General features: G+C 36.9%; 1 protein-coding gene across 4 annotated transcripts in view; it reads left to right on the forward strand.

The window, feature by feature from the left end:
- PARG (poly(ADP-ribose) glycohydrolase) overlaps positions 1-15,884 on the forward strand; it is a 130,014-nt gene that overhangs the window by 83,450 nt on the left and 30,680 nt on the right. For all 4 annotated transcript variants that reach the window (XM_055353242.2, XM_031015695.3, XM_063709753.1 and 1 more), the window contains 2 exons: positions 3,222-3,297; positions 7,430-7,577. In XM_055353242.2, coding sequence (XP_055209217.1) covers positions 3,222-3,297; positions 7,430-7,577 — 224 coding nt within the window. The remainder of the gene's footprint in view (positions 1-3,221; positions 3,298-7,429; positions 7,578-15,884) is intronic.

Below are 15,884 nucleotides of genomic sequence, written 5' to 3' on the forward strand. Positions count from 1 at the left end.
TGAAGTTTGGCTGCCCTTGTGTACTACTGGTAGATTTTGTGGAAGTTGCTATTTACTGTTTGTTTCTTATTTATCAGAAAATATTGAGGAGATAGCAGCCAATATGAGCTAATTCAGATTTGTAAAGTCCTTAGTGTCCTGAAATAGTTAACATATTTCTTAATCTAAAGCAAGTCTCCCAATATACTTAAAGAAGGGTCCTGAAATAGTTAACATATTTCTTAATCTAAAGCAAGTCCCCCAGGACACTTAAAGAAGTGTGGATTAACTTTTTAAATATGTTTGAGGACATGATGAAGCATACTAAATACATATTTAACCAATGCCTCCCATTTTCACTTTCTAATAATTTTATGATAGTTTGTAATTGTTTTGTTTGGAATTAGTGATGAATGGAAATCACTTAAAAAAAAAGTTAACTTGAGAAGTCATATCTGCTTAGGTGGCTTTCCTGCAGTGTTTTCATCCATCAAAGATGTTTATTTGTGAAGTGAAAGATAAAGAAATTTACTTCAGAAGACTGAGTGCATGGTTTAGATGATTATTAATAGAGGGAAGTAGATAAAAGGTTAAGCGACCTGAAGAGAGAAAAAAAAAATGAGCCAGAAAAAGGTGAGCACATGTACAGCATTTTGGCATCATGGCATGTTAGATCTGAAAGGAACCCCAGCCGCCTACTAAAACTCTTGATCAGCTCTGTAATACCTGCAACAGACAGAAGACTGGATAGCTTCAGTGATGGCAGATCCGCTGTTTCACATCAGTTTGTTCCATTGGTGGCTGCTTGTGTTATCATCTCATGCTTTCATTCACTAAAAATGTTTTCTACATTCATTCTCCACCATTCCTGGTTCTTCCTTCTGGAGCTACATAAATAAATCTGAATTTCTAGTTTTCTTTAGCATTTGACCCTCCTTCATGTATCTTAATGGCTTCTTAACCTACTTCCCTCTCTAACAGTGCATACAAGTTCATACTAAAATGATTCGTTTCTTCTATTTCACATGTAATATGGATTCTAAACCCTTTGTCTCTGCTCTTAACATACTCCCATTCATTGGGCCCCCTTAAAATATGGTGCCTGGAATTAAAAGTACCATTCCGCTGTGTCATCTCTATGGTGCAGAGGATTGTTTTTCTTCACTCTTCTATTAATCTCTAATAGGAATGCATATGTTTTGTTCCTGTTACTTTGGTGTAGATTTTATAGATCAATCTGAGAGCTTATTTTTAAGTCATCCAGGATCTCTAATTTGCATCTGATATTCATTTGGCACTAATGTGAAAGAGCACCCATTTGTATACCACCATGTGGGAGAGAAGGGACAGGTCAAAATGCAGAGACTGGCAAGGCTGCTGTGTCAATGAGACACAGTAACTTTGCCTCTAAGTGAGACGAAGATTGTCACCTTAATTTTGATAGGCAGAATTTGACTTATTTTTGTTTCATTGATCTCTTTTTTGTTTTAGTTGCTTTATAAGTGAGTTGGAGAATATAATTAAAATCAGTCTCCCAGGCTCCACAGAACCAGAAACATGCATTCACTTAAAGAGGGAGAATGAAGAAAAGATAAGGATTGTTGGTGTTCCCAAGCGTAAGGGGCTAAATGGGTCCAGGAACTTAGAGGCTTTCCTGAATTCCATGTTTCCGGCATGTTATAGTTAACCCTTTGATTATCAGCAAATACTTTAGCCAGGCTTAATCACAGAGAGCCAGAATCATCTACGTCTCTGACTCCTGGGGCAGGGGTGTAGAGGATGACCTATTGGGAAGTTAGAAAATGCTTCAAAACAAAACAAAACCAAGAAAAAGTTTCTAGCAATTTCGTGATTTTATTAAGAGCTATACTATAAAGTTTCTAGCTTCAGTCATGGAGAATAGTTGACAACAGATGGAATTCCCATTCTGAAGTCCTGACTGACAGCCCAGAGATTTTTAGATTATGCTTCTTTATCTTTTTAGTAGTATGCTTACAGGGGTCTTCCTCTGAATAAAATGGCTAGGAAAGTAGGACCAAAAAAAGGAAGTTAAAAAAATATATCAAACTTACGATACTGTTTTCTACAAGAGACCGGGAAAGTAATTTTTCTAAAAGTGTAGCATACTGATTCAGAGCTTGAGTGAGTCTACCTAGTTTCACATCTCTGCTGCTTTATTTCACTAGTCTTGGTTAGCTTACTTAGATGTTCTGTGCTTTGTTTCCCCGTCTATAAAAGGACATAGTAATAGGGTTGTTGAGAGGATTAAATGAGTTCATACAAATAAGGCTCTTAGACAGAACCTGTGCAGAATTACCTTCTGAGTTAAAGCTATCAGCCTGTTGGGCTGGAGTTTTGCCAGAAATGTATTTAAACTCAATGAAACCAGGAAGGGATCAAACAATTCTCAGTACTTTTCCAGCTAACCTCCCAGACTATTTTCTAAAAATATAATCATCTCCTCCCTCCCAAAAAAGATTATGGGCACTCTTATGTGAGTTAGAACTTTGGATCTCCTCTGTTTCATTCATTTATATTTTTTATTCAGTAAGTGATCAGGGGAAAAATATCTAATAAGGCAAATAATGTTAACAAATACTTTTAATACAATGGAATTTGTTGTTAATATAACATAAGTCCAGTAAATACCTTAGTGGCCATGGTTGAAAGGGAAAGAAAATAATTATGCCTTCTAAATTACAGGTACTAAGTTTATCTGTTAACCGTATTAATAGAAAAATACCATTGTTCAGAATTTCTGTGGCATGTATTTTCATCAAGACACACACACACACACACACACACACACACACACACACGGTTATCAAACAGTGAAAATAGAAAATGGAAGCCAGAAGAGAATCATATATGATTTATTGCCAAATTTTTTGTACATTTTTCCTCAGATTGCCAACTCTAGCCATAACAAAATTTCATAGATCTTAATTTTTTTAATATTTTGTAATGTTTTTCAACTGTTTTAAAGAAGAAAAACTTTCATATTATTTAGAGGAAAAGCAGGTTTCAAACTATGTTATCCAATTTTAATTTAAATATGTATATTTACATGTTTGGATAAAGGAGGATCAATACCAAGAATGTTAACAGTAGGCATCTGTTTCTGACTTTCGAGATTTGGGGTGGTTTCGGTTTTTGAATAGTTACCTATATTTTCACTTTTGTCTGCAGTGAACAACTTATCATTAAAATAATAAATAAGGGAATGTCTTTTTATATTGTAGATGTGAAAAACCCTTGACACGATTGCATGTCACTTACGAAGGTACCATAGAAGAAAATGGCCGAGGCATGCTACAGGTAGGTGAATCTTAGTAGTGTCTGTGTATGGGTAGGACTTTTTCTTGTCAAGCTTCTGACAGCAAAAGAAATTTGAAAAGCTGTTTATTTGTCTCCTAAACTGATTTAATGCAAAGAAGCATGATAGCAGAATGAAGAAAAACACCAAACAGATCACTGTGACAGCCTTGGTAATGTTGTTATTTGCCAGTGTATACTCTCTGTTTCTTATATGTGCTTCTCTAAAAAGCCTTTGACAGAAAATCCCAAGATCTGGACAGCATCAGCCTCTTGGTTCAGACATTGATAGTAGGTTGACAGTGGAGGAAGTTCCCAGGGTATAGTCTTGACAGACTGTCACCAGGCATTTTTATTCTTTTTCCTTAAAGGCTCTTCTTGCTCTGCCCCAGTTGATGACCAGATGGAGATGTTTTTCTGCCACCAACAGCTTTGTTTAGGTTGAGGGGGCAGACATCTAAAACTGATTGATAAGAAAGGCCTCTCTCTCATATGTAACAGTTTCACGCACGTGAGCTAGCTGTTTGCTATGTCTTTTCCCCGTTAAAAGCAGGTAATTCTGGTCCACTTCTCAATCTTTGTTAATAATCTGTTACTGCCTTTACCTTTAAAAAGTATTTTTGGAGAAGGGGGTTAACAAAAGCCCCGTGTTTAAAATATAGTAATATCTAACCTAATCTTTTGATTTATAATGCTTCTTTAAAATTCACTAATGATGTTAGTGTTTTGTGTTCTTATCCCATTTATAAGAGCATTGTAAACTGAGTTTTCTTTGAAAGAAGCTTGTATACCATCTCATTTATACTGATAATAGTTTATTTTTCTTCTTAGATTCTTATTTGTTGCTTATATTGGTTCAGAATCTAAATAAAGCAGTTGCCTGAAAATGGACTGATTTGTTTGAATAACTTAATGCTTACTATAAAATTTACGTCTAGTTATTATTTAAATGAAACTGAGATTCTTTTTTAAATGGCCTTTTATTTGGACATATTTGTAATTAAAATCTTCAAAGAGACAAACTATGTTTTATTCTAAATCACCTTCTCCCAGTGGTTATTTGAGCTTATAAACAAAAACAAAACATATTTAAATTTGCATTTACTCCTATACCTTTTTTCTGTTTAAAAAATAATCTTAAAATATGCTTAAATATTGGTTCAAATTAATATCACTTTTTCCCCCACATTCCCCTCTTGATGAAGTTCTTTCCATCTTTAAAGTCTTGGATAAACTGAGAGATTCTTAATACACATGAACTAAACAAAGTTACTGCTAGTTAGCACCACAGGAATGCTGACCTTTCATTACAATACAATTCAACAAGGAATTATTTAACAACAGTTAAGGTTGAGATCCTCCCCACTTCCTTGGAATATATTATAGATGAAATGTGAGACCTCGGTAGATTAGAGAATACCGTAAGGGCTTCTTGCTATTAATTGTTCTCCCTACCCATGCCATGTCTCCACAGGAGATCGGGGAATATTGTATTGCAATGCTACAGAGCTCCTTGTGTAGCATATAAATTACATTATGCTGAATGGCAACAACAACAAAACCTCTCTGAGGAGCTTTATCATTCCTGTCTTTTCATCAAGTTATAATTCAGAAGCTGAGTAATCTGAATGAGTAGCTTTAAAGTGACTTGGAAAATAACTGGCTAAAAATAAGGATGCATTCACATTCTTGTTTTCATGTACTGGAACAGGTTTCTCAACTGTTGTAGAGGGTCTTTATTGTTAAGAACTTTTTTAAGTAGTAAAACTTTGGTTTTCTAAAAGACTCTGGCATTTAGAGGCATACTGAGTTTAGTGTCTTTATTTCTGTGCACACCTTTCAAGTTAAAAATGTGGGCCTTTTATTCAAAGAGTAAACAATAACATACACATTGAATGTATTTCATCATCATTATCAAGTAGTACGTAAGTTGGATAGAGCTTATCTTTTTATTTTTGTTATGTACCTTATTCCAGTAAAAATTAATTTAGGCCAGTCTTAAACCTCGTCTGTTTCTCATTTGTAGTCACAATATCATTATACTTTTAGGCACTCAGCCAGTCTCTTAGTTCTCAAGTACAGTCCATTTTATTTCTTTACCGAGTTTCTTCTCTTTCCTTTACTTTACCACTTTCCTGTTTGAGGCCCTAGTAGTGCTTGTATAAACTATTTAGTACTCACCTAACCAGCCTTTTTACTTTTAGTTTTACAGTTTTCCATTTATTCTTTAAACTCTAGCCTGAATTATCTTCCTAAAACATAGGTCCAGATGTTAACTTGAATCTTTCCCAGAACCTTCAGAGGGAAACTGAGTAAAAATTCCCTAGACCTCAGACCACCTCATCACCAACTGTAAGCCTCCACCTACTCTACACTGCAGGCAAACACAATGAATCTGTTTACCATTCCCCTTGTACAGTCATTTACATTTGTTTTTTTTTTTGCCCTGTGTCCTTGTGCAGCTATGCCCTCAGCCTGCATGTCAGCTGCCACATCCCCTTGTAAAGCTTTCCTATCTTCCTGCCATGCTCCAATTTTAGTTAATTGTATTATTAGAAAGTATCAAATACATAGTAACAAGCTCTTCAATAATCATCTTCTCATTCTGCTTATGCTCATTCTGACTGCCATCTAAATTGCAAATGCCGTGAGGCCAGGAACCATACATATCTTATTCATCTTTGTATCCAGTGATTCCCAGCACAATACTCAGTAAATATTTGTTGAATTGGACAATTTAAGCCATGAATCACCCAGTGCCCATAGACCTCATATGTAGTAGGTAGCTAATTCTAATCAACAGACTGGTTTCACCAAAATTATTTTCCTATTTAAGCTAAAGAGTTACTCTAGTTTTTTAGCATTGGTTTTAGTACTCCAGAACACAAATCCAAATATATGATTCTCTCTGGTAGCTCAATTGAAGAACTCCTCAGTGGTATGTTTTAGTATTTTCTAAGTTCTTCTGTGGTAAAAGAAGACTGCTTCGCCTTCTATTAATTTCTGTCTTTTGACATATATTTTTACATATCAAACGATTCATACTATTGTTTCACTATTTTGTAAAATAGGCTTCAGATTGTCATTTAGTATCTTGCTTTAGAGAACACTGAAGTTTTAAGAAATCGTATATTTTAAAATAGTTTGAAAGAATATAAGCCTCATAGTATTTAGTAAATCCTATTTTACTTGTGTGTATGACTATGTATATACACAAGTTGTGTGTGTGTGTGTGTGTGTGTGTGTGTGTGTGTGTGATCTGACTCCTCAGATAGTCTCACTAAGGAAAAGATGGTTGCTATTTCTTACATACTGCTTCATGAGGCTGGCATAGTGCTGGACACACTGGACAAACGGAAATAATGCCAGCAAGTTGAGTTTGCTTTCTCTGGAGGATTGTGTAATTCTTCTTTATTAGTAGGCATTTGGGGATCCCATCATACTACTCCACATAAAGCTTAAGAGTTTCCAACCTAATTGGAAATATTACTTTAATTGAATCTTTGTTGCTATACTGGGTTTTCTTTCTTCCTTTTTTCCTTAGTTATATTTTTAAAAAATAGTTTGTAATGTTCATGTAGTTTGGGGTTTGGGGTTGAATTTAGAAGGACAAAAATTCGATCTCTTTATTCTCACAATAAAGTTGGAAAAGGTTACCCAAAAAGTTGATTACTAAACTTTTCAGTTCTTTAGGGCAAGTGTTTGGTTACCATATTACATAAGAAAAGTTTAATTATATTAAAGTCACGTGAAATACATAAAGGGAAATTGAGTAGTGAATGGGGGAGAATGACTTTGAAACCTTCCCAGATAAAGACCTCCCTTGATTTGTGGCCCATGAGACACAAATAGGTTTATAAACAAGAGTCTGTATGATACATAATATTTTGCCTAAAAGCTCCATTTTCCAGATTGCTTCTCTGGTTCTGGGATCCAGAAAAATGTGCAGAGATGTTAACTGCAGTGAGGTGGAAAGAGCTTAAGCAACCATAATCTGCTCTTCCTGGGAAGATTACTTATTTGGGGATTGATTTTCATGGGAGAGGAAAAGATGAGAGCTTAGAGACTATGTGCTTCTTGATCATATATGTAGGTATTTTTGACCATTATTTAATATGCCACATTTCCCCAACAGGTGGATTTTGCAAATCGTTTTGTTGGAGGTGGTGTAACCAGTGCAGGACTTGTGCAAGAAGAAATCCGCTTTTTAATCAATCCTGAGTTGATTATTTCACGGCTCTTCACTGAGGTGCTGGATCACAATGAATGTCTAATTATCACAGGTTAGTTTTGGGAAGCCTGGAAAATTGGGTAGTCTTCCCCATCTGTGAATATCTGTCATGAAAACTAGAGACTACCCAGTATAGCTTTTCTCTTCCATGGGCATTAGTCCCAATATTTTTATCCATTAATTTATACTTAGTTTTTGAAATTATTACAGCCTTATTTTCCTGATCTTAAGTAAGACATCTTATTTTTACCTTTTCTTTCTTTCGTGGCATCTTTATCTGAGGAACAGGGATTAAAAACTATTCAGTTACCCCACAGTTTGAATTTGTTTTTTTTTTTTTTTTTTTTGAAACAGAGTTTTGCTGTTGTTGCCCAGGCTGGAGTGCAATGGTGCAATCTCGGCTCACCGAAACCTCCGCCTCCCAGGTTCAAGCGATTCTCCTGCCTCAGCCTCCCAAGTAGCTGGGATTACAGGCATGCGTCACCACACCCAGCTAATTTTGTATTTTTAGTAGAGACAGGGTTTCTCCATATTGGTCAGGCTAGTCTCGAACTCCTGACCTCAGGTGATCCGCCCGCCTCGGCCTCCCAAAGTGCTGGGATTACAGGCGTGAGCCACCACGCTTGGCAGTTTGAAATTTTATGACATAATAATGCTCTTAAGAAGAACATAGTGATATGCCTCTAGTATGTATTCTGTTGTAATTCTTCCATTTGAGAGTGATTTGTTTCTATTAAAAATAATTTTCAAGTGGTTTCTTGTACTTTAGTATGAAGACATTGTGTAAATATAAGAAGCACAGGAACAGTATTTAGAGAAATCAGTAACCTTTTGTTTACCCTATTTAGAATCCTAAAAGAAAAAGTTCAGTTATCATGGCCAGGCGCGATGGTTCATGCCTGTAATCCTAGCGCTTTGGGAGGCCAAGGCAGACAGATCGCCTGAGGTCAGGAGTTCAAGACCAGCCTGGCCAACATGACGAAACCCCGTCTCTACTAAAAATACAAAAATTAGCCAGGCACGGTGGCGGGTGCCTGTAATCCCAGCTACTCAGGAGGCTGAGGCAGGATAATCACTTGAACCCGGGAGGCAGAGGTTGCAGTGAGCTGAGATTGCGCCACTGTACTGCAGCCTGGGCAACAGAGCAAGACTCCATCTCAAGAAAAAAAAAGTCTGATTATCTTGGTGTTTCTTCCTGTTCTTCTTGATTTCTTTACGCTAATATGGGAGGAGGAGGGGGGAAATTTAGTCACGTGTATGCTTTAGGTCTGTTATAGAGATTTAATTTTTTTTTGTTTCTTCAGACTGAGATCACTATGTAACAGTATTTTCTTTGAATAAGCTATCAAGAAAAATGATGATTACCTCATATCTCTTAAGAAACTCTTAATCAGGCACCATATGTAAGTTGAGTCTTTTATTCAAGTATGTAAAAGAATATTCCCACGTAAGTGCCGTTAATGCACCATGAGTTGCTGGTACTATTTTTTTTTCCTGAAAAAGTGGATTTTTTATTTCCACTTAGAATCTGTTACTGCTTGGAGATGAGTTTAGGGGTCTAAACACTCACCTGGGTTGTAGAATTTAGTTTATTGTTATTCCCAAAAATTATAATAGGAGAAAAACCATCCCCATGAGTTATATAAAATGTGTACCCAACCGCATTACCTCCAAAGACATACATGACAAAACCGACTCCAAAGTCTAATCTTGAAGCCACACTGTGCCTCAGATAGATTTGTAGACAACCTTCAGAAGAGTATATTTTCTTATGTTTTGCTTTTAAGATTCTCTTTGACTTTCAATGGTTTGAATATGGTGTGTCTACATGCAGATCTCTTTGACTTTATCCTACTTGAAGTTTTTTGAACCTCTCTAATGTTTGTTATATTTGGTACATGTTGGGCCATTATTTCTTCAAATGTTTGTTCTTCCCCTTTCCTCATCTTCTGGGACTCCCAAATTACATGTTTGTTGATTCACTTGATGTTCCACGGGTCTCAGAAGCTCTGTTTATTTTTCTTCATTCTTTATTCTTCTTGTTCCTGAGGCTCAATCTCAATTGACCTGTCTTCGAGTTCACTGGTTGTTCTTTCTGCTTGCTCTAAACTGCTTTCAATCTCACTGGTGAATTTTTTATTTCCGTTATTGTACTTTTCAATTACAAATTTCTGTTTATTTTTTATAATTTCTATCCCTTTATTAATATTCTCTATTTGAGAGGCATCATTCTTATACTTTAGTTTTTTAGACATAGTTTTCTTTAGTTGTTTCAGTATATTTTAAATAGCTGATGTAAATTCTTTGTCTACTAAGTCCAACATCTGGGCTCCTCAGGGGCAGTTACTACTGACTGCTTTTTTTTTTAGTATGGGCCATACTTTCTCATTTCTTTCCATGTCTTCTAATTTTCATTTAAAACTGGACATTTAAAATAATGTAATGTGACCCTGGAAATCAGATTTTCTCTTTTCATCACAGTTCATCCTTCTTGCTGTTTTTTCAATGACTTTTCTAAACTAATTTTGTGATGTCTGTGTTCTTTCTGTGTGTGGCCAGTGAAGTCCCTGCTCGTTAGATTACTAGTCAGCTAATGCTTGAACAGATTTCCTTAGATGCCTGAAACTAATAAGTCTCAACAAAGTCTAATAGTCTTTGTTGAAGGGCTGTATGTGCAGGTGCAGCCTACCTTCAACACTGCACTAAGCAGTTGATGCCTCTGCCTTAGCCTTCACTTCCTGTCAAGGTCAGGCAGAGGAGAGAGCTGAGGGCTTTCTCTAGTTTTTCCTGAGCATTCATATGGCCATGGGCACACATGAGCCCTGTAGATTCCTTCTTGTTTTAATATATTAGAACTTTTCAAAGCCCTTTGTGGACATTCTCATTCTTCAACTTTTCCTTTGAAGCTTTTGGTTAGCCTATTGTTTGCCCCAGCTGTTTGCCACCACCTCAAGAAGTTTCAGTGTTAAACAATCCCTGTAATTGTTTTCATCAAACCCTCAAAAGAATTATGCTTTTCCTACTGGCCAAGCTCCAAGTCCTGTAAAGTAAAGACAGCCTTCTGAGCGCGGCCCTCCAGGGGACCACCAGACAGGTCAAATAATGACAGTTCTCTGAGAATTGGGCTTTGAAGGAGCTTCAGCTTGCTTTTGCCCCCTCTGATGGCTTCTGATTTTCATTGTGATTCAGGAAGGTTAGTTTTTAAGGCCGAGCTGGAGCTTGGGAGAGTGGGATGGGAATAAGGCAAATAAAACACTGCAAAGTTTATTGTTTTTACCAAGATTCAGCTGGTTTTTCTTGAATAAGCACTCCTTGGATTGCTGCAAGCCTTTGGCTACTTTTCAGTTGATTCTCACAGTGCTCATCACAGTGTTCACATTGCTTTCATGGAGGAGAGAGTTTTCAGAGGTTTTTACTGCACCATTTTTTACTGATATCTTTTTATCTTTTGTAAGCACCCGTGGATAAAGGAGCTTTCAATGAGTTATTCTACATCATTTAGACATCCTATGTAAATTTTTATCCCTGTGATTCTGCTTTTTTGGTGAAGTAAGGCAAAAAATAAAAAATTGTAAATTATCTGAGTTTATGTAGGAAATTAAGATTGGAACTTCTGCAAAGGAACTTTTTTCCTGGACAGAGAGCCTCAGTCAGCCATTTGAAGTTAGTGACTTGGAGTACTGCATCCAGAATTCTGAGATTATGATCCAAATTATACAGAAATGGAAAGATAAACTCCTTTTGTACTCAACACTTCCTCAACTCACATTTTGGCCATCTGTCTGCATTTGTTAGTTATCATGGATGCACGTGGGAAGTATATAATTGGGCAAGGTACTAGGGGAGATAAGATTGCAAGGAATTACAGAACAAAAAAAACTGGCATAAATCTATTGTTGAGCAACCAGCACTTTGGCTATTGGTCTCATACTATTGTAGGGAAGCTCTGCAGGTTTGGAATATGACTGTCTTCATCATTTACGTACATCAGATAATACTTTAAAAGATTGTTATTCCGGCTGGGTGCAGTGGCTCACGCCTGTAATCCCAGCACTTTGGGAGGCTGAGGCGGGCGGATCATGAGGTCAGGAGATTGAGATCATCCTGGCTAACGTGGTGAAACCCCGTCTCTACTAAAAATACAAAAAAAATTAGCTGGGCCTGGTGGCAGGCGCCTGTAGTCCCAGCTGCTTGGGAGGCTGAGGCAGGAGAATGGCGTGAACCCAGGAGGCGGAGCTTGCAGTGAGCTGAGATCACACCACTGTGCTCCAGCCTGGGCAACAGAGCGAGACTCTGTCTCAAAAAAAAAAAAAAAATTTTTTTTTTTAGCTGTTAAGGTAGATTTGGATTGAACACTGAGAACAAAATATCCCATCAGTTTTTAAGATGAATTTACATTCTTGAAATAAAAAACTTGGTAAAATGCATTTAAACTTAAAGCTAACTTGTTTCATTTGCTTAATTGCTCTAGAAAGTAGTAAGAACTGGGCTGGGCAAGGTGGCTCACCCCTGTAATCCCAGCACTTTGGGAAGCCAAGGCAGGGGGCATCACAAGGTCAGGAGATTGAGACCATCCTGGCTAACACGGTAAAACCCCATCTCTACTAAAAATACAAACAATTAGCCAGGCATGGTGGTGTGCGCCCGTAGTCTCAGCTACTCAGGAGGCTGAGGTGGGAGAATCTTTTGAACGTGGGAGGCAGAGGTTGCAGTGAGCCGGGATTGTGCCACTGCACTCCAGCCTGAGTGACAGAGCGAGACTCCGTCTCAAAAAAAAGAAAAAAAGAAGAAGAAAGTAGTCAGTACATTGTCATCCTCCATTAATGTTAATGTAAATAAAGGATGTCATTTTCCTTGGGAATAAAACAGGAATGTTAAAAGGAAAACATAAGAATATTTTCTTTTTTTAAAGATAATTTGTCCCCAGTCTAAAAAAGGGTTCTAATCTCCTTTTACGTAATCTCTAAACGTTCCTGCAGCTATTGTAAAATGAATGGAAAATTGCAGATCCATGACTCACCTTCAGATCTGTAATTACCTCAGGCTAAGGACATATGGGGTGACTTTTAACTCAGCATTTTCCCCCACATCCACTTAACTTTATTATAGTGCCTCCTAATTAATATCTGTGATGTGATGTTACCTTAATGGAAATGGCCATTTCATCATCTATTTGATGTCTGGATTTCTGCCATCTCCCTCCTTAGGAGACTCTTAGCCATGCACTGCAATCTATCTGCCTGATCAATTCCGTTCCTTCAATGATGCGTCCAGCTCAGTGAGCTAATGGCTGTGACTGTGCTGCCTGAATCTGTAGAAGAGTTTGAGAAATTGGAAATAAATTAAATTTATCATCATTGTGGGACATCTGGTTGGTATCATTATTCTAAAAGAATATGAAACAGGTCATGCAAACAGGCAAATACTTTTATACAGACAGTGTTATCCCTCTGTTTGTTGTGATCCTGCCTGGGGCAGCCATGAGTTAAAAACCTTTCAGTAAGTATAGATAGAGGGAAAGAGTTAAAATTCCAATCTTCCCATTTCTTCTTTTTTTATTTTTTGTCTTCTCTTATTTGTTTCTGTACAACATCCAGAAAATAGTTTCAATACTAAAGGGTGTTGAGTTTTCTAAGAGTTGTTTTTCTGCTTCTGTTTGGTGAGCACATAAACCAGGTGCCTAGACATGAAACCTACTGGGCAGAGTATTCCTGTATTTAACGTAAAACCTGCCTCTAGTGAATCGGATTATCCCAGACATCACAAATCTTTACATCTTTTCCGAATGTCAGCAGAGCTGATAGAAATGATAACAAGTAGACACCATTGCTTATAGGACTGGTGACATCTTCTAGAGTTAAAGTACTAGAGGTGCCTGTCAAGACACCAGCTCATTGGGAAAGGTCCAAATTCAGTTGGAGTTTTCCAAAAATGTTTGGAAATTAAACGTTTTTATGCTTGTCTTTTCTAAGTTTTTAATAATCATTAGAATTAAAAGCAAGAGTTTTCTATTTACTGCATAATCACTACTGTTTGAGTGATGCTAATAAAATTTGGGTAAAATGGTGTTTATATAAACCTGCTTTCCAAGGGAACAATCCATTGGTAAGTAGAATTTTTTTTAATCTCCGAATGTTTTTTCCCATGATCGTTACAAACTCTTATTCCTAATAAGGGAAAATAACCATGTTTCTTACTACTAAATCTAAAAAATCATAAAGAGGTCATGAACTCCTCATAAGATTTTAATGGATTCCTTCTAGTTTTTTCCTTAAGTGAAGGTCTTTGACTATGAAGTCTTAAAGGCCCATCCCTAGTGAGAGCTATCACAAAGGTCATTCAGTCTTCTGTCTCAGTAGCTGTTACCAGTTTACCTTTATATTTTCATCATAGTTCATTAATTTAAATTTTAAACAAGTTAAGGGCATTCACTTTTTTCGAAGGAGACAGTTGGCATGTTAAAAGGTGTCTACTTAGAAAACCCAGGGTTTAACTTGTTTAGTACAAAAGTGTTTGTATGTGTATTTTTTATTTCCCATGAAGGAGGGAAGGAAGTAAATCTAACCTTGTTCCTCTCAGAGAAGAACACTGAAACTATATTAACATGAAGTAGAAACATGATAATTGATATTTTATATTTTTCAGCCACTTTCTTTTAAAAAGACAGAACAAGTATTTGTTTTCCGAGTTAACAGATCAGAATAGGCAGTTTATCTTTTTATGAACAGGAAAAACAAGGCTTGTCTACCGCTAGGCAGAAAACAGGAAAGAAGGAGTAGTCCTTGCTGTCTTGGTTCCTATCAGGCAAGTAGACCAGGTTGCTTTTCACCCCCGAGTAAATAGAATCACGTATCTGTGGTTTCTCTACCCCTTTAAAAAATTTATTTCTAATGACACCAATACTGATGGCTTTGTGGGTTTGAATGAATTTTGTACTTGTCTTATTTAGTTTCCCAAGGAATTCTATGATGTAAACAAAATAAGAATTATTAAGAACCCTGAATTTCAGATGATGGAATGATGTCCAGTGAGGTTTGGTTATCTAAGGTCACCTAGCTAGTGAAGATCCACTTTGAGTTTCTCACGTTTCCTAATCTCAGTGCAGTGCTCTTTTTACCATACCATGCATTTATTGTAGATGTGAATTTTTAGTATGCGTCAATTATGTAGTGCCTTCAGATTATTTCTGGACTCATTGTTTTAATCATCAGTTAAATTTCTTTGGCTCATTAATTATTATGTTTATTCGGCAAGTTCTTACTCAACTGCTTTTATATTCTTGCATTACAAGATGCTAATATAGATAAAAATATTATTTATTTTTTCTTTTTTTAGACACAGGATCTCTGTCACCCAGGCTAGGGTACAGTGGCACAATCATAGCTCACTGTTACCTCAAATTCCTGAGCTCAAGGGATCCTCCCACCTCAAACTCCTGAGTAGCAGGAACTGCAGGCTCACACCACTGCACCCACCTAATTTTTTTTTTTAATTTTCAGTGGAGACGAGGTCTCATTCTGTTGCCCAGGCTGGTCTCAAACTCCTGGGCTCAGGCAGTCCTCCTGCCTCGGCCTCTCAAAGTGCTGGGCTTACAGACATGAGCCAACACACCCCACCTATAATTTATAATCCCTGCCCTTGAGGAGCTGAGAGTCTAGTGAGGGAGTCAGATTCCATTTCTTAAGACAGATTTATTGAGGTATAATTGACATAAAATAAACTATTTGTTTAAAGTATACAATTATGTAAGTTTGGACGTATGACTACACCCATGAAGCTATCTTTTGTCTAAGTTTTGTTTTTTGTTTTAATTGAGTTTTGAAAGCTTTATATATTTTGGATATAAATCCTTTATCAGATATTTCTAGCATGTCTTTTCATTCTCTTCACAGTGACTTTTGAAGCACAGAAGTTTTAAGTTTTGAAGTAAGCTTATTAATGTGTTGTTTTCTTCCTGTTTTGGTTGCTATAGCTTCATAATAAGTCTTAAAATCAGGTAGTATGGGTCCTTCAACTTTTTTCTCCTTCAGAGTCGTTTTGCCAAGTTTTAGAATCAGTATTTCAATGTTTACCAAAACAGCTTGCTGAATTTTGAGAATGCTTTGAATCTGTAGATCTGTTTGGGGAGAATTGACTTTTTTTTTGAGACGGAGTTTCGCTCTTGTTGCCCAGGATGGAGTGCAATGGCGTGATCTCAGCTTACCTCAACCTCTGCCTCCCAGGTTCAAGCGATTCTCCTGCCTCAGCCTCCCTAGTAGCTGGGATTACAGGCATGTGCCACCATGCCCGGCTAATTTTGTATTTTTAGTAGAGACGGGGTTTCTCCATGTTGGTCAGGCTGCTCACGAACTCCCGACCT

Source organism: Gorilla gorilla, chromosome 8 (genome assembly GCF_029281585.2).
Source record: "Gorilla gorilla gorilla isolate KB3781 chromosome 8, NHGRI_mGorGor1-v2.1_pri, whole genome shotgun sequence".
In the NCBI taxonomy this organism is placed as follows: Eukaryota; Metazoa; Chordata; class Mammalia; order Primates; family Hominidae; genus Gorilla; species Gorilla gorilla.